The sequence below is a fragment of the Cajanus cajan genome, chromosome 2 (genome assembly GCF_000230855.2).
Source record: "Cajanus cajan strain Asha chromosome 2, NIPB_CcT2T_4, whole genome shotgun sequence".
Lineage (NCBI taxonomy): Eukaryota > Viridiplantae > Streptophyta > Magnoliopsida > Fabales > Fabaceae > Cajanus > Cajanus cajan.
Window position 1 is genome coordinate 72442561 of NC_138518.1, and position 24172 is coordinate 72466732.

Below are 24172 nucleotides of genomic sequence, written 5' to 3' on the forward strand. Positions count from 1 at the left end.
CTTTGTGCATATTTTCTTCCACATGATACTTATTCTATTTTTTTTTCAAATACAACACTTCTTATGAAGAGAATAAACAAAATGGATGTTACTTCTTCAAATCCAAAATATCTATTATTTTAACTTTTCAAGGTGCTATTATTATTTTTCATTTATACCCTTAATAGTAAGGTTCTTATCTATTTATTATTTTGGATAAAAGTTACTTTATTATTTTTACATGAAAATTAATGTCTCTAAAATTATAACATGTTAAAATTGGTCTGTTTTTTAACTTTGCCAATGATCATATCCTACATATAAAAAAGAAATACATGTGGCAAATAAAATGTTATTTTTAATTTCTCTATTTTTTTCCTTCCATTATAATTTTAGAGGAATTGATTTAAAATAAAAAATCCTTGAGAATCAAAAATGAATTTGAAAATCCACTAAACACTTTCACATTCATGTTCATCCCTTGCGGTCAAACTGTATGGAGGTGCACATCAGTGGCATCATCTATTTCACAAGCATTTTATGATATAGCTAAATCGAATTATTAATTATTCCACACCAAACAATTCAAAAGTGTTTCTCGATTAGCCGAAGCGAGTACTACAATCTCTCTTAACAAATCAATTTTCATGCAAGCAATGGATATCAAATTTTATTCAACAATCAACCTGCTGAATCCTCTGTTGGTTCCGGTAATTAGCATACAAGTTAATCAACAAACATGATTAAAATATATGTTACCTATTGTAAACTGTCATTTTAATTTGATGATTAAAAATAAGTTAGAACTTGGAAAAATGTGCAAGAAATAACATGAAGTTTATCTTATGACTCAACAACATGATACATTGGCCTGTTGGCAGACTCAACAAAACACAATATTGAGTCCCCGAAAATTGAGAAAGGTGTGAAGAGAAGAAATGAAAGAATTGAAGCCTACTAATGCACAAGAAGTGGGATTATAAAAATAAATAAATATATATATATAGGTAGGCAATAGGCAATAGGCAATAGGCAATAGGCATACACAGTGAGTATAATTGTTAGGCACACAGCATTCTTGAATTAAAGCATGCAAATAATAAAATCATGATACACCCTTGGAGCCAGGAAGTTTAATCCACTGCAATTGGATCTCCACTTCACCGCATTCCACATTTCGCAATCTGAGGACAACATCTTGGACAACTTTGTCATTTTCATAAGTGATGCAACTTTCCTCTGCCAGGCAGTTTGTCCTGCATGGTTTTATTCTTGTGATTATAGTTCCACTCGGGAGGTCTTCTAGGTTCATCTTTATGGCCTCTATATACGGTGAGATGTCAAATTCTGCATCCCCCATTTTGTCATCCTTGCTGAATGTGTCATGGTCATACACAGTCTGCAATTAACCAATCACCACTTCATTAATTTCATCAACAAAAACATTGGATTAGAGGGTTTTAATTAAACAAAATCAATGCATTAACTAACCAGTATAAATGAACGAATGGGATCTGTAACAGAGAGTGTGAGCTCTTCATTCCACTCAGGATTAACATCCTTTTTAATCACACGAGTCTTGAGCTTCTGAAGAAACAACGATTCAACATAATTCAAAAGATGCCATGCAAATGTTGCATTTTTTGTTTGTTTGTATTTCACAACTTTAAAAGGTTACCTGCTTGCCCATCTTAACGACCACGTATGGATCGCTAGTGCTGACATCACGAACGGCGAGGTTGACCCCGCGCTTGATGTGAATCCTTAAAAGGCCGAGTAAATCTTCCATGACTTTGACTTCAATCCTTAAAAGGTTGTCTACCTCCCCCTCCCTTTAATATGCCACAATCAAATTTAGGTTGTTATTTATTTTGTGTCATTAATGGAAAAAAAAAAATTAAAAAAATTTGAGAATGATTAGGTTAACGAGCCCCCACCAGAATTGGGTTATTTCAGATGATTGTATATATATAATTAATTAGTTGGAAGTTGGTTGTTAGAATCTAATGCAAGAAGAGGAAGAGAGAGTGTGTGTGTGATGGGATATGAGAGATAGAAAGGTTGGTTTTGTTTTGTAGAAGATAGGTGAGGGTATTCACAATGGCATGCCACCGTCAACGTGTACGATCCTCCCTTCTACTCTGCCCATAACACTCTTCACCCTCCAATTTTGTGGCCACAATGGTCCCAACCTTTCTACTTTTCACAACAACATTTTTCTCCTTTCTAATTCATTTATTTTTACGACACCATGCTTAGATATGATGGTTAAACTTATTTGACACGGGCGAGATACTTCTAACAATAATTGTTCTTTAAATAGCAACTCCCAACAATAAGACAGCAATTAGAATGTGCAAAAAATTTAAATTGATCCGAATCGATCTATAATCGATCCGATCCGTTTTAAAAAATTCGATCTTGAAAAAAAATCTGAACCGAACCACTTTGTAAAACCGGTTCAGTTATCTAATCCATTTTTACAAAGTGGATCGGTTTGATTTTTTAAAAAAACCGATCCATATGTAAGTAAAAAGTGGATAACCGCACCGCACCGAGTCGATTCATTTTTAAAAAAGCCAATCCATATTTTAAAAAAATCAAACCGATCCACTTTATAAAAAATAGATTAGTTAACCGAGCCACTTTTATAAAACAGTTCGGTCGGTTCGGTTCGGATTTTTCAAAAAACCGATCCATGAACACCCCTAACAGCAATATCAGATAGTAATGGTTGAGTTTAAGAAACTTTATAGAATTATTATATTAAATAAAAACTGTAATATTGGGGGAAAATGTAAAAATTATATATATAAAAAATAAATTTTAATACCGTTTTTAGCGGAATGAAATTTATAATAACTTTTTCAAATAATGAATTTCATCAGTATAAGTTTTAATAAAGTATATTATTTCTACAAAAATTCATATAATTTAAAAAACTTAATTAATAATTTATTGCACCATTTATAATGTAATTAAGCCTAAGTAAATTTTTATTTTTATATTACATATTTACAAATTTAAAAATTATATATAATTTGGTTTATACGATCATTAATTATATTTGAGTAGCAATAGTTACAACATTAACATCAAACCTTGGGTTAGTGAGGCCAGCGTTGAGAGTTGGGCCTAGCCCATGAGAAGCCGAACCGAACCCAAGAAAACAAAAAGGTAAGTAAGGAGTTCCCGCGCGAGCGAGTAGTGTTGGAAGATTTGTGTGTAATGAAGTAAGAGATGGAGTCGGAACCGTGGGAAGCACTCGACGTCGACGACTCCGATCTCTCCGCCTTCCTCCGCCCGTGCAAGTCCAGTTCCTCCACCGTCATTCCCGGTCCCGCCGGCGCCGTCCAGGCCGTAATGAGGAACCGGCGCCGCGACGAGCCCCTCCCGACTCAAGAATTCCTGAGGCGTATTGACAGCGAAAGTGACCGCGATTTCAGCACCAATCCCTGGCTCTGTGCCCTCCAATACGTTCGCTCGCAGGGTAAGTGACGTTCCCCACACTTATCGCTGAATTTCCCTCTCGTGCCCTAATAACTTGTTATTATTATTGTTGTAGGCTTGGTGGGCGGTGATGACGTGGCGCACGGCACGCCGTTGAGCTCAATCAACAACACTGAGAGAGTGCCTCTGGTCGTGGTCCTTGTTAAATCCTGCACCCCCAATGGTTTCGGAGACATGACGATTACCGTCAAGGTAGTATAATGTTACTTTGCATTTATTGAATAAGCTTTTCCATGACCGCTTCTTCAATAGAAATGTAGAAAGTCAAAGTCTGTTTGGACACATGTTAGAAGCGCTTTTCATAGTTTTTCTACCGGAAATAAAGATAATTTTTTAGAAGAAAAGGTCGTTTCTAAGTTTGTATCCAAACATGCTCTAAAAACAAAATAAACTTCTCCATTAGATAAAATTAGTTTATGTATGAGTTAAAAATAAAATTTTTGAAACATTAATACGAGAGGGTTTCATAAAATAACCCATGCATAAGCTTATTTTAGGTTATGGATAAGTTTATTTCATTTTTCCTACCTATTTTGTTCACTTAGAAGTGTTTCTGGATAAATTTAACCAAACAAGCCCTTAGTGTTGTTTGGATAAGTTTCTTCAAAACTTTGAAGTACTTTGAGAAAAAAAATAGGAAGAAAAATTTAAATAAATTAAAACTAACTTATTCAAGTTAAAATAACTTTTTTATGTGTGCCTTCATATATACGGGTGTTTGCATTTCAGGATCCTACAGGCACTGTTGGTGCCAGTGTCCATCGCAAAGTCTTGGCACATGCAGAATTTGGGAAGGATGTAACTGTTGGTTCGGTTTTAGTTCTGCAAAAGGTCTTTCTCTTAATCTGCTGTTTGTTTGTGTTGTGCGACACACCTGACCACGTTTTGCTTGCTTCACTTGGAATATATCCTTTACTACAGGTTGCTGTGTTTTCCCCCAATCGCTCTACCTCTTTTCTCAATATAACGTTAAACAACGTTGTCAAGGTATGTATGTATGTATGGCATCGGATCATCTCTCTTTTGCATTTCAGGTTAGCCCAATTTTTCTGATTAGAAATAGAAAATTCTAGATGAGTAAGGTCCATTTATTTATATATAAAGGTTAAGTTCTGTGCACTGTAAATATATATATTTTTTTTATACTTTTATCCAATTGGAAACCATTACAGGAATATTTTTTAAGGTAGTCAATAGTATTGTAGAAACAATCCAGCCATATGTTGATTCTGCGTCCATTTTTACAGTACAGGCACACTTTTGTTTTAACTCAATCTTTTCCCTGTACCCTCTCTCTTTCTCTTTTTTGAATTTTACATTTTTGTTTTCATGAAAATTAAATTGCTTCTACTGGCTGTGCAAAGCACCGGTTGATTGTTCTGGTTATTGTAAAAAAGTCAATAATGTAATGTCAATTTCTAATTGAATCAGTGTCACCATATATGTTTGTTTTTGAGAGATATTTGTTTGTGTGCCCATTTCTTGTTAATATGGTGCACAGGTCTTTGCCAAGGACAGTGGCCCTCCGTCAGATCAACTAATGTATCCTGCACTCACAACGATACGCACTACACCTAATATAGGTATGTGCACATATATGATTAAGTTCTATTATTAGGTGTTCTCGGGGTCTACTTTTATGCCTAAACGACAATATTGATTTCTTGAAAATTCATATTTGACATTCATTGCAACAGAAATACATGAGACGCCAGGCAGTAGTACATTCTCTATGCCACAGGGAAGGACTGAAGGAATCATGTCTAGTCTCAGATTAAGCTCAAGCTTTAAACAAGTGTTGGGTAGTCACAATGATAATGGAAGCGATCAGAACCGAGAAACTGTTTTGGAAGGAGAGAATTTAATAGCGAGTCTGGATAATGTTGGACCTGGGGAAGTTAACTGTGGTGGTGAGCTTGAAACTGAAATGGAAGATCAACCCAACCCTCCTAAATTGGATGAAGGAGATAGTCTAGCTTGGATTGCTCAAAGCAATAGATCTACAAACTCGGTTCACACATCTCAAGGTGAAAAAACTGGGATGGAAAATCAGTTAGAAAGACAGAAGCACATGGCAAATCCAAGAAGTTCAATACCGAGTTGGACAGAGGAACAGCTGGATGAGCTTTTAGCGTTTGATTGAGATAACAATTTCTTTTAGTCAAAGCAAAGTATACAGGACAAGATGATGCCGATGTGTACCTAGTTTTCATGTATCTTAGTGGTGTAATTTTTAGCATTTTGAAGCTACACGGGTTTAGTAAATATTTTAGATATAATCATAGATCCTTTCAGATAGATGCTCAGGCAGGATTGGGTTGCTAGCTTTGTTCAACAGAGGGCCTTGGGAATGCACCCAGTTATGGTTCCAGAAACTGATGGGGCCCCATCACCAATCATCCATCTCAAATTCTTCAAAACATCTTCCCAAGATTTACAAATACCCCTCCAGAGATTTGAACATGGCCTATTAGGATTAATGTGAGGGAGAATACCGTTCCCACAATTGTATTCGGATTTAATCATTTGGACCCATAGAGCTTCATTGTTTGAACATACGCGGGGCTTAAGAGCGTAGACCCAAACCCTCATGGAATGACATACGCGGGGCTTAAGATTATGATTCCAGTCCCCCGTAGACGCCCAACTCTCATTGACAAACATGGAGAAATCTGAATGGGTTATACAAGAAGCTAGAAAAAGAAAATGCCTTCTTTGCGTGGATGAAGTGTGTTGGATATTGAAATTCAACAACAGCTTCTTGAAAGCATATCCTCCATTCCCAATATACATATCCCTACTAGAGGCTGACCGACTCAACCAATTGCAAAGTTAGAATATAGAAGTCAGAATCCACCTAAATAATTCATAATGTGATTATAGTCTAAACATATTCCCACCATTCATGGTAGAAGTAAGCGCTGTTTGAACTCACAATATCGTATCACTAAATTTTCCAATAGGTATGTACTAACAACCTTTCAAACCTAGGGTCATATCACATGCGTCATGTCTTCCAATTTTGATTCTTTCCTATAATATTCTCTCTCCAGCTTCTTTCTTGCAACATTAATAATCATTAAATATATTTAATAGCTCAAATTTAATCTTATAATTAATATAATTTTTTAAATGATTAAATTTGAGTCATTAGATATATCCAATGATTATTATTGTTACAGGAGAGAGGCTGGATAGAGAATATTACATGAGAGGATCTAAATTTCATGTCTTCACATCAAGGGGATAAAGTAATCCCGATTTTAGATAGATTGAACCATATTAATGGGAGTATAACAATTTGTCTAAAACCAAAAAGGATAAAGTTTTGTTGAAGTCAGTAACATAAGATTATTCTTGGGATAATTTGATTTGATTCCGAAAATGAATATGAATTGAACTCGTTAAAATTATAAAGTTTATATTGCTTTGGAAATCATCTTCAAGTTTAAAATTCATTCAAAATTAAATTGATTTAATTTAATTTTACATTTTTTTTCTCTATATAACTAATAGCTGATGGTTTATTATTATTATTTTTTATCATATATTAGTAATATTTTAGTACAATTTCTATCCTTTAGCTATTTGTATTATCTAATTTAAACGATCTTTTAGTTCACATGATTTGTTTATATATTCCTTCGAATTCTCAATAATGACGTTCCATGCAATGCCCAAAACCTAATATACAATTTTATGGGTACAAATGATCACTAAAAGGCAAAAATAATGTATAGCTTATTTATGGGGAAAAAAGAAGCAAAATATAGATGATTACAATTCAGAAGTAGAAATACAAGTAAACGAATAAAGATGAATTATTTTAATTATTATATTTTAAATGTTTCAAAATATTTTTACATTATACTATTTATTTTAGTTATTAGGGTGTTCAAATCCAATTTGATTAAAAGAAAAACAACAAACCGACATTTAGGATAATTTTTTATATAACGGATCAGATCAGATGGAATTTTAGATTGTGTTCATAATCTAAACAATCATTTTTTTTATACATTTTATGTTGCATTTCACGCGTAGGTTGTATGTGCTTCATGTCATAGTAAATTTAGTCGATTTGTGTTTCGTAACTCGTAAGTTTTCACATTTAGTATTTTTGTCCTGGAACACCCATCAATCCACTAAATAAGTATAAAACTATTCTCGACACGTGTTGATTAAGCTCTAAAGTGAAGACATCCAGTATTGGGAAATTGAACATTTAGAATTAAAAGTTGCTTTGATCTATAGATTTGCAAAATCAATTCGCAAAAACCCTTACTTTTATTCAGATATATCTATTCATGTATTTTACTCAAATTACAAAATGTAAAGCCTACTGCATCCATTCTTATTTCTTATTCAAAAGACTATTTTATCATCGGTCTCTTCTTATAAGACACTTGTTATTTGACTTATTTCTTATACAAAAGACTAGCCTCTTAAAGTCGGTAGTAAATAACAACTTAGACATACTTGAAGTGGGAAAAGAATAAAAGGCCTGTTAGCTGAAATCATAAACACTGCACCAACAAATGAAGTACTTCATCGGATAACAGATTATAAAAAAGTCTACTTAAAAGAAAAATACCTAGCTATGGTCATAAGCACCGCCTCACTTGACTCACTGACATTACAATCCGAATATATTTACCTCGTGCAAAATTGGGACTCATTCTGGCAATAGCACGTAACTAAGGTCACAGAAGCAGAAGAAAAAGAAGTACAATTACTACATGCTTTTAATGTCTAAAAATTGCCATGCCTCGAAGGACAAAAGAATCATTATCATTTTCAAGAAATCAAATGTCAAATTACTCTTGTATACTTATTGTAACTAGGAACTAACTCATTAATCGTCTCGGTGCGTATAGGTCACCACCAACGAATACCATTTTCAGCCATCATATCTCGTGCCACAATTATGTATGTACCTACTGGAATAGCTTCCTCAACCTTTCAACAGCTGCAGCTGCCCTTTTGTTGGTTGGCTCAAGCACAAGGGCATGTTTAAAATCTGCAAACCAAAACCTTTGTTAGCAGACACTACGTAAAATTTAGAAAAACGTTAATAATAAAAAGACGAACCCTGTTAATATGTACTTGTCTAATTTGAAAGTAACCCCAAATTTCATCACAAATAATTTTAAGCTATATACACCGGCAAAAGTCCAGAATAAGGAGTGGTCCAGACATTTTATAGGTCCTAGATGAAATGATAAATGCGGAATCTTACATCTTATTAGTACGAAGTATTAATCGACTTCTATGATGACTAAATCGACTTCTATGATGACTAATTTCTGACGAAGAACTTAATTGGTTATCGTGATACCCGCTTATGAAAATTAAGTCTAATATCACTTAAATTAACGACTTGGAGGTATAAGCCCTTACATATAAACAATTATAACATAAAAATAGATATGTGATTTAATTAAAAATGACAAATGACATGTTTTATTACATTAAACAAAAAATGTTAACAAATATAAAAAAAAATGTACTATATTCTTCATTAAGTTTACTTCTATATTATTGTTTATTATAAAGTGCTATTAAATAAAGGACCAAAAATAGTGCATCTCTAAATTAAAAGGACCAAAATATGTCAAATTTTGAACTACTAAAACCAAACTTGAAAATTTTGGAGACCAGAAACATATTTTACCCTTTTATATGAATATAATACATTATAAAGCTAATAATAAAAATAACAAAACGTCATAACCATATCACAATTTTATATTTATATATAAAAACAAATGAGATAATTTTTTTAAAATAACATACAGAATTATCTCACAATTTTTATTATTTTAAAAAAAAATTGTGTCTCTCTTATGCCTAAGGTGGCCCACCTCTAAATGAGACCCAGGACGGGCCCTGAGTCCAGTCTTCATAAAAATATAGTATTTGAATTTCTATATCAAATTAAAAGGGAAAAAAGTATTGAAAGCACAATTAATGCACATTCTAGCAAATATGGGCATTGGGGACAAATTTAATTCCTAATCCACCCAGTGTGTGTCTTGGTTTTCGAAAAAATATTTTAAAAAGAATTTTCAAAAACTAATTTTAAGAAAGTGAGTGGAGATAGAAGAGACAATGCAAAGAAAATAGTTTTTATTTTAAAAACTGAAAAAAAAAAAAAGTTTTGAAAGCAGTTTTAAAAAACTACACTGAACAAAATAGTTTCATTAATGAATTGACAAGATGCACACAAATGCCAGAAAGAATTAAAAGATCTTACCATCAATTGCTTCCTTGTAGTAGCCTAGCATCTCTCTAGCTGTACCCCTACGAAAATAGGCTTTCACATTCTGGGGAAACAGATAACAAAGCAATGTTACTGCAAAATGCTCATGACTATCTCATTCAAGGAACATCATATAGTCTACAGATTAAGCAATAGTATGAAATATCTTTTTCCTGCTTCATCCCATAAGACCCTCTTTCTCTTTCTCACCTTATTTTATTATTCTCACAAGAGCCAAGTAGAGAAGGTTTAAAAATCCAAGGATGTAAACTGATGCACCCAATTAAACACCTCAAAGTTTTTCTAATTATACATAACAGCTTTATTTTCAATTAAAAAGTCTTGATTTTCAACACCCACGTATATTTGGAATGAAGACAAGCTTTCGTCATTCTATGATGGCAAAATCTATATACTTCTAAGGAAAAAGCTTTTCGAAGAAAGAAATCACCTGTTTGTCAAGACCAATTGCTTTTGTACAATCTGTCTCAGCTTGAAGGAAACTGGATCAACAGAGAACAAATCAAGATGTTTGCCAGACACTTTTGATAAGTCAAGTAGCAAGAATGAAATACTACCTTCCAAGTTCTAGATATGCTTGAGCCCTGTTACTGTAGTATGTTGCATTATCACCGCAGAGTTTGATAGCTTCTGTATAGAATCCAATGGCTTTCTGCCATTGCTTTTCTTTATAGGCTTGATTTCCCTGAATCATTAGGTGACAAACCAATAGATAAAGTAGGGTTGAGGAGAAAAGCACTTGCGAAACTGAGAATTGAACAACCAAATTTACAATATGCAGTTTAATAAAAGAATAAACCATCAATTTCATCATTGAAGCATTATCCTCTCTCCTAAATGATCTCTCAAATGTCAATAAACTATATAAGTAACACACCCATATTAAAAATCATGCCAAGTAGTCCCAAAAATACTTAAAAAATCATTCAAATTGGTCCCTGAACTTTACTTAAATATATCAACTTAAAGACTAAACTGATTGATATTCAATATTCAATACTTGAGGGATTATTTATATAGTTTTATTACTTTAGGGACAACTGGATGATACTTGAGTGAAAAAATGGAAGATTATTCATTAAAAAAAATCCAGGGAACTAAAAAAAATGCAAAACGGGCACAAAATATACAAGTTTTATGATGACTGCAGCTTCACCAGTAACAGAACAACTTCAATACAATTACACCTCCATTAGAATAGATGGACAAAGGACAATATTGGGGACTGTCTATCAAAGCAAAATTATAATGTCCCAAAAAAGGTCAAATGTATATTTGACAATGATGAACAGACAAAAGTTGACATTCACTTTACACAATTCTCGCATACGGTATCCTCGTGAAGAAACTATTATATTATCCCAGATACAAGGATTTGTCCAACATGTAAAAACTAAAAGAACCAATATTACAATTCATTAGTTACTTGCAATGTTACCATCCCCATGCATGAGATGTGAAGGACAAGATAATATAAGCTTGTAATGCATATACCAAATGAGAGTTGTAAAAATCTATCCATATATATGAATCAATATTAGAATGAAATACACACTGAGCACAAAGAAAGGAAAAACAAACTTGACACCTAAATCCAAAATGTATGTTGAGAAGTTTAAATACTACAAATAAAAAATAATTTGTCATTTATAACAATTTTCAGTTTTCAAAATCAATGGTGTTTTAGAAGTAAAACCAAGCTTGTTAGATTGCACAATTACAATCTAAAGCAGGTTAAGTGCATAATTTATTTAAAGTCAAACCTTCTCTTTGGCAATTTCAGCAGATTGCTCCTTACTGACAATGTTTCCAGATGATTTGCTTTTGGAAGCAATATCAGCCTGCTCTTGGAGAGTTGTGTACACAGTCTGTAGTGTGTCAAGTAAAAATCGATCTCCACCGTGCCTAGCTATCAAGGACACTGAAACAGGATATTTGTCATAAAACCCTAGTGGTATTGAGACCTGAAAGGTTGAATCAAGAAAATATGAATGAAAGATGCATAACAACCACCACCAAAGCATTTTCCAACAAGGTTCATAAAGTTATAATTCTATCCTAATAAAAATTAAACAGTGCAAGTGTAATATTGATTTAGGAAACAATTTTCTGTAAAAAAATCTAAATATATAGATATAACCAGATAACATTATACAAGTTTCATGAGGGAGAGAATTTTACCTGACAACAACCTGATATGCTTGCAATACTTAATAGACTAAGTGCACGGCTCTGATAATCCTCTGATAGGATCTCCTTCCCACCTAATTTTGGAGGAGGATCAGCTACAGTGGGGATCACCAAAATTCCTTCATCCTTGAAAGCATAAAAAAAAATATTAAACTCAGCAGTCAGCACAATAATGTCCAGTTCATCAGAAATTCAGAATATATATATATATATCACCAAACTCCTTATTTATTTATATATATATATCACCAAACTCCTTATTTATTTCTCCTTTTTTTTCTTTTTTCATGTCTTCTCTATCTCATATTCTCTTTCTCTTTTTTTTCTCTCTCTCATTTATTTCTTCTTCTCTATTTTTTCTCCCATCTTTCTTTTATCTATCAATATTTTTTTATTACATTTTTATCTATCAATACCGATATATAATTTATCAATATTTATTTTTTAATTATTAAATATTTAAAATGTTTATTTTTAATAAAATTTAACATTGAAACATCAAAAATATATTTTAATAATCCTACATGTTAATGAATATTATAAATTTGAACATATTGTTTAAGTTTAGTAGTATGAATGACAAAATATAAATACATAGAGGGTTGTATGTAGAGAAATGTTACTTAAGAAGATATGAAACCAAAATCAATTGTTTATTAAAAGATTGAAAAATTTATTGATTTTATCTTCTTTGTTCAAATCTAGTCATTTGTTACTTTTTTTTTATTAATTGTATTGTTTTTTAAAAATCCCTATTGTCCTTTGAAATCTAATAAAATCCTTTCAAAATCTTATAAATTTTTAAGATACAAATCCATATTACAAAATCCTGATTAAAAAAGTCTTAAAAAAATCTTAAAAGTCATTAAATTCGTACAAAATCTTTTGAAAAAATCTTAAAAGACATAAAATTCCTACTAAGCCTTTTAAAATCCACATGGACTTTTTTGTGCTAAAAAAATCTTATGAAATCTGAATCCAATACACCTCCCTAAAACTCCTATAGCAAAAATTATTATACTATTGAATCACTGTTAAGATAAAATACTTTAGAAGAAGCAACTCAAATTGAAACGAGACAGCACGAAGATTGTCATTAAATAACGACTTGAGGAAAGTAGGATGCAGAACGGCCAAATCAATACCTTCAAAAGTGAATTTACGGCAGCACGCATCTCATTTCTAACAGCTTTAGAGTTTTCAATCTCTACATCAGATACCTCAAACTTTTCATGCAATTGTGCTGAAACAGCAGGATGAAGATCAGGTTTTACTATGTTCATCCACTCATCATGCACAAGTCTGAATTCATGCCTGCACAAATAGATTCAGAAAATAGTCACCATATAATTGAAGACTTCCATAGACACAACAAATATTAATTATGCACACCCAAAATGAGAAATAATAATTGAAAAAACAAGTTATGACATCAATAGCTGTGGTTAATCAAACATTAGTAGCAAAGCAGCTGTGTATGTAAAACAGTTCCAAAGAAAAGTCAACCAAATGACAGAATGGTAAGTACAGTATTCTTTCCCAACCAGTGTTAACAACAATTTGCAAATTATGATAGTATTGCCATATTACAAAGAATCTGTCTAACCTTTGTAGGAATTGCGTAATGTTGGCAAGTAATTTTAATGAAGAAGCTTTCAGTTCACCGTTTGTTTGCTGACCAGACCACCCTTTCAAGCTTGGAACTCTAGAACTTATATAGTCCCCCAGATTTATATGCTTCAATACTTGCCCTGAGGACAATTGATGTCGAACAAAAATTAATGGAGTGCAATTTCATGAATAAAGTAGTAGCACAAACACAGACACACTGACATAATGCGATAAAAGCTTTTAATAATAATTGAAACAAGAGGGGTCATATTAAAATGCCAAAAAAAAAAAAATTCATACTTCCCAAAAGCTTCTCAGTGGCTTTGACCACCACTTGAGAACTCCTGTCAAGAGGAACATTTATATGTTGAAAACAATCATCAGCTATAATTATCTGCCGAGGATTGCGCTGTGTTACAAATGGTGCTTGTAAAAGTATATGGCCAACTCGACGCAATATATTGGGATCCTTTGCAAACCAACCTGAAAAGGGCATTTCAGAGTTAAAAAGAATTTTAAAATGCAGCAGGTGGGGTAGTAATAGCATCCATATGCAAAAACTAAGACAGTGCTAGAAACTATACAAAAAAATTCTGAATATGAAACAATTGTAAGAGAACATCTGTCTTCCCTCTTCTTGGTGTGTATTTGGATTAGTTTAATTTTGTCCAAAATAGCTTATAATTAAAATCTTGCTCAGAAAAAAAAAACAGAGGCCCTAAATAATAAGCAAATGCAACCAACCACTTGATGCTTATACCACATCTTAATCATTCTAAATAAATTAATAAAACAGCCACTTGAACCCACAAGCTCACAAATCAAACCACATTAAATAAATGAATCATACATACCAACAGTGTCCAGACTTGTTGAAATAGGTATTATTCCCTTATGAGAAACAGCACCATGCGAAGGTCGAAATCCTATAATCCCACAAAATCCAGCAGGTACTCTCACCCCGCCAATAGTATCAATACCTGTTGTACATGATGGTGCAATAGTATCAGAAACAGAAAAGCATAAATATGTAAATATATATAAAATAAAATTATAGTCATTAAAATTGAAATATTTTACAGTGATGTGGCAAGACAAATTTACATGACAGTAAAACAAGGAATTGAAGTTACAGATATACCTTCATTAATATCTTAATCCACAGAACATGTCAAAGCAAGGATATTGTATTTCCCATCAACAAAAGTGTGCTGTTGACATAGTTAAACAAGTGTTCAGGACAGCCATGTAAATTAGATTATTTCAATAATCGATTATATGTATGATCAATTATTGTCATAATCAATTATAATTAGAATAATTTTTGTTTGGATACGTTTGCTAAAAAACAATTTTAAGATATTTAATTTTGTTTGGATACCAAAAAAAAACAGTTTTTATATAGTAAATTACAAAAAAGATATTTACATTGGTGAAAGGGAAAAAAATAGAGAAATTTGGGAATAACATTCCTTAGAGAGAGAAAAAAACGGTAGAAAAATGATCATAAGCTTCAAAATTTTAAATGCATGAAAACAACTTATTTTTCAAAAGAAAAACAAAAGAAAATTTTACTAAAAAACCAGCTGAAATCTCCAAAATTATTCTGTATGCTTTAAATGTCTTTCTGTGTTATGGCTTGAATTAATTTAAACTGCAAACTGAGATCATGCCTATACTTGATTGTAAAGTGCGTATCAAGAAGAAAACCAGACAACACTGTTGGTGGTAAAAGCTCAAATCAAAATAAGAAATGATGTCTTTTCATCTTTACCAACCATCCATTTGATCTTTAATGATCCAATTCAGCATGTCAACAACTTAAAATAATAGATGGTTAGATTTCCTTTGCTATCATCTTATATGGTGTAAATCACATGACAAAGTGACAACCGAGTTCGTGGGAATCCATTGGATTTCCCATGAGGAAAAATTGGCCAGATTGTAGTTAGCATTAACTATATTCCTGTGGACTGAATTAAGTTACCCCTCAAACAAAATCCAGTAGATATATAAAGAATACAGACTTGAAAGCAACCACTCCTGGAGGAAGGCAACTCCATTGCATCATATGAATGAGAATGAGTATGCATAACCCTCTAACATTACCAGAAAGATAATTTTATACAAGTATATTCGCCCATGAACCTTTTTACTGCCATCAATGAGTGGTAATGGACTCACGTTTGTCTTTAATATAAAATCCAAAGAGGATCATAAGCAATTAACAAGATATCAATTATCAAGAAGCTCACCCAATGCAAAGTCCACAAAATCGGCAGCAACAGCCACAGCTGCACCACTAGAGGAGCCACCCGGTACTCGAGCAGGCACAGCAGGGTTAGTTGGTGTTCCATAATGCTTATTTTCGCCACCGATACTGGAAATAAAGAATAGCATAAAGGACTAAAATAAATTTTTATGATAAGATAGAATAGAATACTAAAAATATATTTTAGCCTAAACTTAACCAGGAGATTATTTCTGGCTTAAGCTAAAATTAATTTATGCATTTTACTTTTCTATAAGGTCTTTCAAGGCAATTTTAGTTTGAGCTTAGCAAAGGCATGCGTGAAACTGTTTTGACGGAACACCAGTGTCTAACCAAGCAGAGAAAGAATTGTATCGGAAAAAGAAAAGGAACGAACCCTAGAGCGAGGTCGTCGACAAGAGTAGTTCCAACGCAGGTGGCACCTCCTTGGACGAGGGCAGAGACTGCGGGAGAAGTGGAAGAAGCAGGTTCGTGAGTCCTAGCCCAGTCGGGATGGCCAAAGGTGGCCACGTATCCTTGGATGTCAAATCTGGTAACACAGAGGCACATAAAAATGATTGAAATAAGAAGAGAGAGAGAGGAATTGTTGTTAGGTTTAGGTTTAGAGGATTATACAGGTCGGAAAGTGCGAAAGTGAGAGCGGTAAGAGGATGAGGAGCTTTGGGAGGAGCAGGCTGGGGAGGAGGAAGAAGCTGAAACTTGTGGATGAAAGCTCCTAAATCCTCTTTCACACTCTTCTTCAGCTTTCTGGTTATCAGAACTATTCCGGCTAAACTCAGCCCCAACAAAACCCAAAGGTTCGCTGAATGAGATGACGTCATTGATTCGCCCAAACCACACTAGACGAAGAACAAGATAGGATTCTCTCTACACTCGCCGCCTCAGCCTCAGCGTCCTATTAATCCATCTCCCCTCCTAACACCCTTCCATATATATATTATTTTCATTTTCACTTGCTTTTTCTTTCATTTTCTTTCTTCAATCAAACATACGTTTATTGTTAAAATCTAGTTGAATTTTAACCTATTAATTCATAAAATACATAATTATAATTAAAACTCATTAATATAATGCTAATAATTTTAAATTTTAAAATAATAAAAAACAAAGAAAAGTTTATATTAAAACCAAAGTAAAATTTTATTTGTTTTATAAGGATTATAAATATATTTAAAAAAATAAAAGAAATTGGGTCTGCACTCCTTAAACAACTTACCTTATTTTAATTGAAGTTTAATTATTTTATTTGTCCATAATTTATTTAATTTAATCCTTCATTTTTTTAAGATAATGCACTGTGATTCAACTGGAACTAACAGTGTTAAATTTTTAAACACAGATACATGTCATTTTATTTTATTTATTTTTATCATATATACACACGATGAATAATTGGGTAAAAATGATCATATTATCATTTTAAAGAATTAAGAAATGAAATTAGATTTTTTTTATAATAAAGAGAGAAAAGTAAGTAAAATGAAGGACGTTAAAAATAATATATTCTTTAAATGACGTGCGGTTATTTGTGATAAACTTTATTTTGGATTTTGAATTAGAATTTTATGTGAGAAGGAGTAGGAGGCAATTCCCGACCCTCCATTTCCCATATAAAAACAAATTCAGACATCTCATCTACTTCAACTCTTCTTCAGGTTCCCTCTATTCCCTTATTATTTGCACGCTTTTTTACCCCATCTCATAATTTTATACAACAATTCATTTCTATCTCAACGACATTTCTTGCCCTCAATAATAATCGATTACTTTTCTTCTCACCCATTCTTTCCCGACCATAACCCAGATTCTGCATTTCATTAACTTTTTTCGTAACAGTTAACCTTTTTGCATCAAATTTAGAATTGCACTGATTTCATGTCTCGTTGACTGAGCTTTCAATATATCTGTCAGGGTTGGAGGGAGGAGAAGAAAAATGGTAAAATCAACATATGAAAGATTTTCAAAGGATTTTGTAATGGGAGGAGTAGCGGCCATCATATCAAGGACTGCTGCGGCGCCAATTGAGAGAGTGAAGCTTTTATTGCAAAACCAAGGCGAAATGATTAAAAGAGGACAACTCAAAAAACCATACTTGGGTGTGTCTGATGGCTTTAAGAGGGTCTTCATGGAAGAGGGTTTGATTGCCTTTTGGAGAGGTCACCAGGCCAATGTTATCCGATATTTCCCCACACAGGTGAGTTATTCACTTCACTGTCATCCTGATTAATGTAGAAGACCAGTATGTATCAGTATCACCACTTGTTTTCAAGTTGTCACACGTATGAGTTAAATGGACTATTGCCTGTTATAACTTTCTAGTTTTTTTCTTTTTTTTTTTTCTTTTCTTTTTAATGCAACTTCGACAAAATGATAGCAAGGGAAGAGAATAAGAAAACAAAAGAGTGAGCATGGAAAGTTATCAGGGCTGCCGAGTGATGCATAGTAACTTAGCCATTAAATATATCAGGGTAATTACTTCTCGTGCTACTCTATAAGAAATCAAACCAAATAATATATCTTTTTTTTTTCATGAATTTTGTATTCTATGTCATCTATGGACTTTAGATATTCAAATTAGAGGGAATATATGTTGATTTGTTTCCCTTTAATCCTTTGTTTCCCTCTTTTCTCAATCAAATCAATATATATCTCATAGCCCCGACTAGTCTCATTTTCTTATCCAAAATTTTTTCATGCCATGTTGCAACATTTACACCCTGCATGCAATCTCAGTCTTTGATATATGATCATCTCTAGTTTGTTCTTTGTTATGTTACCCCTTGAGCTTGCTTTGTGCTTTTCATGTCAAATTGTTAATGTATGATAAATATTATTAGCTGAGTCTTGGCATTCACATAAAATAATGGCTCATACATGTTGAAGAGAGTCAGTTTTCTTTTAATGCTTTGTGTTCCCATCAATTCCTGGAATCACGTGTCTCAAATAATATAGTTTTTTCATATTAAAATAATGTTTGAGCAAACAGTTAATTGGTCTATAGGCTTTCAATTTTGCATTCAAAGGTTACTTCAAAAGCATTTTTGGGTATTCCCAAGAGAGAGACGGGTACATTAAGTGGTTTGCTGGGAATGTGGCTTCAGGCAGTGCTGCAGGAGCGACTACTTCACTGCTTCTGTACCATTTAGATTATGCACGTACACGATTGGGCACTGATGCAATAGAGTGCCGTGTTAACGGTCAACGCCAGTTTAAAGGACTAATTGATGTATACCAGAAGACCTTATCAAGTGATGGAATTACTGGATTATACAGGGGATTTGGGATTTCAATATGGGGAATCACCATGTATCGAGGGATGTACTTTGGGATCTACGACACCATGAAGCCTATTGTTTTAGTTGGGCCTTTTGAGGTAAGCAACTAAGTATTTTTAATTTAGTCAATGAGAAAATATATAGTTGATTCTTGATACTTTTAACTGAGAAAATTTGCCTTCTATTTCTACTGGACGTCTGGACCAGTAATCTCTTTGGTCTGTTCCACAGTGGTATGTGAGCCAATCATTGAAGTTCACGTACATTCTACAAATTTACATTGATAATTGAACCCTTGAGTTTGAACATTAATCTTCAAGGCAAAAGTCATAACATTGTTTTAGAAAAGAAATTACTGAGTTTAACTTTTCACATTTGCATCTCTTGATTGTGTGGCACTTCGATTAATTCAGAGTGTTGGTTCTGTTCTCTTATGCCCTGGCATTCCAATGTGAGTCTCTTGATTTATTTTCTGCAGGGGAAATTTCTTGCTAGTTTCTTGTTAGGTTGGAGCATCACAACATTTTCAGGGGTTTGTGCATACCCTTTTGACACATTGCGCCGGCGAATGATGCTTACCTCTGGACATCCAAACAAGTACTGTAACGCAATACATGCTTTTCGTGAGATTGTTCGACAAGAGGGTTTCTTAGCTCTATTTCGAGGAGTTACTGCAAATATGCTTCTTGGTGTGGCCGGAGCTGGGGTGCTTGCTGGATATGATCAGCTGAACCGTATCTCAACTAGCCAGAGTCACTATCATGAAACAAATCAAAAAGTTTTTAAATGAATGGTAAGGGAGCAATGCATAACCTAAACAAGGCATATTCACCATCTAGAATGAATATTATGCCTGTTCATTTCCAAGGTTTGGTCTGAAGGATCATAACACAATAAACATACTTTTGGACATGATAGCGGAAGCTATTTGTTCTATAAACTTTAAATCAAACTCTAGTTCAATAAATAATCACATTTATCATGTCCAAAAGTATGGTGGTTTTTTAAAGGGAGAATTGCATTTTGGGACCTTAAAAGTCGTAGTTATCATATAAAATGAATACTGTGGCTGTTAATTTAAAAGTTCGGTCTCTAGGACCATAACACAATGAACAAACTTTTGGACACGATGGCCAAAGGCATGGTTCTAGGAACCAAACCATAGTTCGATTTTTGAACATGGTAAACTTGATTTTTAGGTCCTTAAATTAAATTCTTCCTTTACTTAGCGGTGAATTTTAGAATTGATATGCACTGCTGCCATTTTGTAAATTTAACTCTCCATTTTTTCAAATTTTTAGATCGGTATTGGGTTAGTTGAAACATAGGGAAAGGCTGTTGGAAACGTTTCAAGACTGCAAAAGCAGTCAACCAACATCAACCTGTCTGTCTCTATGAGTGCTGTTTATATGAAGTTTACAATGTATATTTTACGTATTCAGCTTCAATTATTTTTATTAACATGATTACGCAGATGTTATCTCTTGAATTTGCCTAGAGTAGAAAATTTACTGATAGAAGATGCATATCTCATCAGAACTGAGGTCTTCTCTTCTACTTCTTTCCCGTGATTCACAATATCCAAACATTATCTATATATTACTTGTTATAAGAAGATAACTTCACTATTTAAGTTTGAATTAGATTGATTTGAGTATTCCCACTTCAAATACCGTTGCATGCTTGCGCTACAGGTGCTAGGTAGTGTCCAATATCATGATGAGTGACAGTGTTGAAATATTATAAGATTTTAACAAATTAGCTTATGAAATAATCATTTTGTGGTAATTCAAGTTTTTCGATAAAAATACCAAGAAAGGAAAACTGTTATTGAAGGGGTACCCTTCTATAAAGGTGAACAGAAATATTGTAGAACTGCAGTCACTGCAGCTAACCAGAAACTTCAAAGACCAAAGAACTGAAAATTATCGATTAAATACTGCTTGTAACATGCGAAGCATCAAGTTGGTCGAACATCTTCAGTTCTCAGCATCCTCATCTTCAGAATCATCTTCATCAGCAGGGGCTTCCTGGTACTGTTGATACTCAGCAACAAGATCATTCATGTTACTTTCTGCTTCAGTAAACTCCATCTCATCCATTCCTTCTCCAGTGTACCAGTGCAAGAAGGCTTTCCTTCTGAACATGGCTGTGAACTGCTCACTCACTCTCCTGAACATCTCCTGTATAGAAGTTGAGTTACCAACAAAAGTTGAAGCCATAGAAAGGCCTCTGGGAGGGATGTCACAGACACTAGACTTGACATTGTTGGGAATCCACTCAACAAAGTAGGAAGAGTTCTTGTTCTGCACGCTCAGCATTTGCTCATCTACCTCTTTTGTGCTCATTTTGCCTCTGAACACTGCTGAGGCAGTCAAGTATCGACCATGGCGCGGATCAGCTGCACACATCATGTTCTTGGCATCCCACATCTGTTGTGTCAGTTCTGGAACAGAAAGTGCACGGTAGTTCTGTGATCCACGAGATGTCAGGGGAGCAAATCCCACCATGAAGAAGTGGAGTCTTGGAAATGGGATCAAGTTCACTGCTAGCTTCCGCAGGTCTGAGTTGAGCTGACCCGGGAATCTTAAGCAACAAGTAACTCCACTCATTGTTGCTGATATCAAGTGATTCAGGTCTCCAACTGCAAACAATTAATTGAGAAAACATATATTAAGAAAATAGAAACTTCATTAACATGAGGGAAGGTGCTAATTAAGACTACTGCTATTATGCTTACAGCTTGGCGTGGTGAGCTTGAGGGTCCTCAAGCAGATGTCATATAGTGCTTCATTATCAAGGACCATACACTCATCAGCATTCTCCACCAACTGGTGAACAGAAAGTGTAGCATTATAAGGCTCAACAACAGTGTCTGACACCTTTGGAGATGGAAATACAGAGAAGGTAAGCATCATTCGATCAGGATATTCCTCTCTGATCTTCGAAATCAGCAGAGTTCCCATTCCAGAACCTGTTCCCCCTCCCAAGGAGTGACACACTTGAAATCCTATATTCAAACCCAAAACCATAAAATAAATAAATTCCTCATATTAAAAAAATATCTATATATATGACCACAAATCATTCTTCTGCTGTAAATTATGTTATTGCTTAATAATTATCTCCCTATCAAATATTTTGAAACTAAACAGATTCCCAGTTGCTCAAACATGTTTCATGTTCAGCTCAAGCGTCTTATGACGTTTGGTTGCTTTTTGTTTACCTTGCAAGCAGTCACAATTCTCAACCTCCTTCCTAACAACATCAAGGACGAAATCAATAAGCTCAGCACCCTCGGTGTAATGGCCCTTTGCAAAGTTGTTTCCGGCACCGGACTGGCCAAAAACAAAGTTGTCTGGCCGGAAAATCTGGCCATAAGGGCCGGTGCGAGCAGCATCCATGGTGCCGGGCTCCAGGTCCATCAGCACAGCCCGTGGCACGTAACGTCCATTGCTACCCTCATTATAATAAACATTCACTCTTTCAAGCTGAAGTTCGGAGTTGCCCACGTACTGTCCTGTGGGATCAATCCCATGCTCATCACACACCACTTCCCAGAACTTTGTTCCTATTTGGTTCCCGCATTGCCCTCCCTGAATGTGAAGAATCTCACGCATTCTCTGGCTTGGACAAGAACAAAATGGGAACTAAACCAACTCTTTTTTTAACTGTCTACGCAGGCTTGGACTTGGAACGAAGAACCATAGATAAGTTACATTTATAGAGAAGTGTTAATGGAGTTAATTACACGACTGCCCTTTGAAAATGAATGCGAAGTAATGGTTACGTTGGACTTGTATGAATGGGTGAATGCCATTTGTAAAGTACTACTTGCAACCCCGCCGGCTTCAGAATTCATATTTATTTATTATACGAATGACATGTGCAAACATCACATACTTAATAGCAATCATATAGTAAGTTAGAACTTAGTGCTCACTCTTTTGAGTTTTGGTTTTCTTAATAGAACATCAGCATCTATTTTTACATTATCAAGGGCCTGGGAGACCTGAATGAGATTTTTTTATTGTCTTTACACTCGAAATTGACTGCAACTAAAAGAAAATGGGGATGGGAGAGTTTAAGTTTGGTTGACACGATCAAAGACCAGAAAATACACTCTGATTCGTATGCTAAGGCTAAGGCCGGCAAGTTCTGTTCAATGATGTATATGCAGTAATATTTCCTTTTCTTGCAACAAATGTTGCTCCACCTTATTAGCATCACCCCATCTAGAAACGAAACTAATTTAATACTATTTGGTCACAAACTCCCCGTTGCAAAATGTTCCTTCCCAATTTTTTTTCTTTTCAAAATATCAAATTCTGATAAAAAAAAATACCTTATTTATTGTTGCTTATATGCACATTATAACTAAGAGTTAGGGCAAAAACTTGAATTAGTCGACTTTTTATTACACCAAAATAAATCAGACCAGCTATTTTTGAATAAGTGATAAAATTCTAGAAATAACTGATCTAGCCCAAAAAATTGAAAAATAATTGGACATAAGTTCATTGACCAGTATCTCTACTAGTAGCAGCTCCTGCTCACCTGAAAGATCATACGAAAAAATTGTATCATTGTTGCTATTGCATTATATATATATATATATATATATATATATATATATATATATATATATATATATATATATATATATATATATAATTAAGAAGTATAATTCTTTTTTATGGGATCAATTAATTTAAAAAATAAAATAAAATTTCTAATTATAACTTTATATTTAAGATAGAATCAAATCTCAATTTTTAATTAAGAAATTAAAACATAAGTATAAGCATCGGATATATGTGGTGACAACTTTCGATGCTATTGCAATTTTAAAAGAAGGATAACAATTAACAAGAGAAATAAAAAGGAGAAGTGCATCCTCTAATGTTCATTTTTGCACGATAGAAAAAATGTAAATCCTAATCTTCCTAAAGACTACAAGGCACCTTGGAGACTTTGATCTCGCTCATTGAAGTAATTGCCACCAGATCCGCTGAAAATTTATCATTAAACTAGTATATTACCCATGCCTTA

The 24172-nt window shown here is 33.7% G+C and overlaps 5 protein-coding genes across 8 annotated transcripts; 2 read left to right on the forward strand and 3 right to left on the reverse strand.

Moving 5' to 3' along the window:
• Positions 1-797: 797 nt before the first annotated feature.
• C2 (Calcium-dependent lipid-binding (CaLB domain) family protein) lies at positions 798-2076 on the reverse strand. Of its 2 annotated transcripts, XM_020360325.3 has the most exons (4): positions 1917-2076; positions 1658-1811; positions 1471-1566; positions 798-1378 (listed from the first exon to the last, which is right to left on the reverse strand). In XM_020360325.3, exons 2-4 carry the CDS (start codon positions 1766-1768, stop codon positions 1085-1087), a joined length of 501 nt encoding a protein of 166 aa, XP_020215914.1. In that variant the 5' UTR covers positions 1769-1811; positions 1917-2076; the 3' UTR covers positions 798-1084. The 2 variants fall into 2 exon arrangements, with proteins under 2 accessions (XP_020215914.1, XP_029127284.1); XM_029271451.2 differs by having other exon boundaries at positions 1658-2043.
• A 1110-nt stretch (positions 2077-3186) lies between these two features.
• On the forward strand, positions 3187-6217 carry LOC109799707 (nuclear localized protein). The gene is made up of 6 exons (XM_020360319.3): positions 3187-3469; positions 3545-3681; positions 4219-4320; positions 4411-4476; positions 4991-5072; positions 5187-6217. The coding sequence occupies exons 1-6, from the start codon at positions 3220-3222 to the stop codon at positions 5630-5632; spliced, it is 1083 nt and encodes a 360-aa protein (XP_020215908.1). The 5' UTR covers positions 3187-3219; the 3' UTR covers positions 5633-6217.
• Positions 6218-7996: 1779 nt separating this feature from the next.
• TOC64-III (translocon at the outer membrane of chloroplasts 64-III) lies at positions 7997-16756 on the reverse strand. Its single transcript, XM_083068953.1, has 13 exons — positions 16461-16756; positions 16222-16374; positions 15829-15953; positions 14428-14553; positions 13874-14056; positions 13569-13713; positions 13108-13276; positions 11954-12088; positions 11536-11736; positions 10330-10457; positions 10203-10254; positions 9746-9815; positions 7997-8509 (listed from the first exon to the last, which is right to left on the reverse strand). The coding sequence occupies exons 1-13, from the start codon at positions 16664-16666 to the stop codon at positions 8427-8429; spliced, it is 1776 nt and encodes a 591-aa protein (XP_082925079.1). The 5' UTR covers positions 16667-16756; the 3' UTR covers positions 7997-8426.
• Positions 16757-17383: 627 nt separating this feature from the next.
• On the forward strand, positions 17384-20593 carry ER-ANT1 (endoplasmic reticulum-adenine nucleotide transporter 1). 3 transcript variants are annotated; one of them, XM_020360321.3, is made up of 4 exons: positions 17384-17500; positions 17757-18039; positions 18847-19218; positions 19599-20593. In XM_020360321.3, the coding sequence occupies exons 2-4, from the start codon at positions 17779-17781 to the stop codon at positions 19908-19910; spliced, it is 945 nt and encodes a 314-aa protein (XP_020215910.1). In that variant the 5' UTR covers positions 17384-17500; positions 17757-17778; the 3' UTR covers positions 19911-20593. The 3 variants fall into 3 exon arrangements, with proteins under 3 accessions (XP_020215910.1, XP_020215909.1, XP_082925080.1); XM_083068954.1 differs by lacking the exon at positions 17384-17500 and adding an exon at positions 18220-18313 and having other exon boundaries at positions 17899-18039; XM_020360320.3 differs by lacking the exon at positions 17384-17500 and having other exon boundaries at positions 17511-18039.
• Positions 20594-20857: 264 nt separating this feature from the next.
• Positions 20858-22846, reverse strand: LOC109799706 (tubulin beta-6 chain). The gene is made up of 3 exons (XM_020360318.3): positions 22347-22846; positions 21861-22130; positions 20858-21764 (listed from the first exon to the last, which is right to left on the reverse strand). The coding sequence occupies exons 1-3, from the start codon at positions 22738-22740 to the stop codon at positions 21100-21102; spliced, it is 1329 nt and encodes a 442-aa protein (XP_020215907.1). The 5' UTR covers positions 22741-22846; the 3' UTR covers positions 20858-21099.
• Between the last annotated feature and the right edge of the window lie 1326 nt (positions 22847-24172).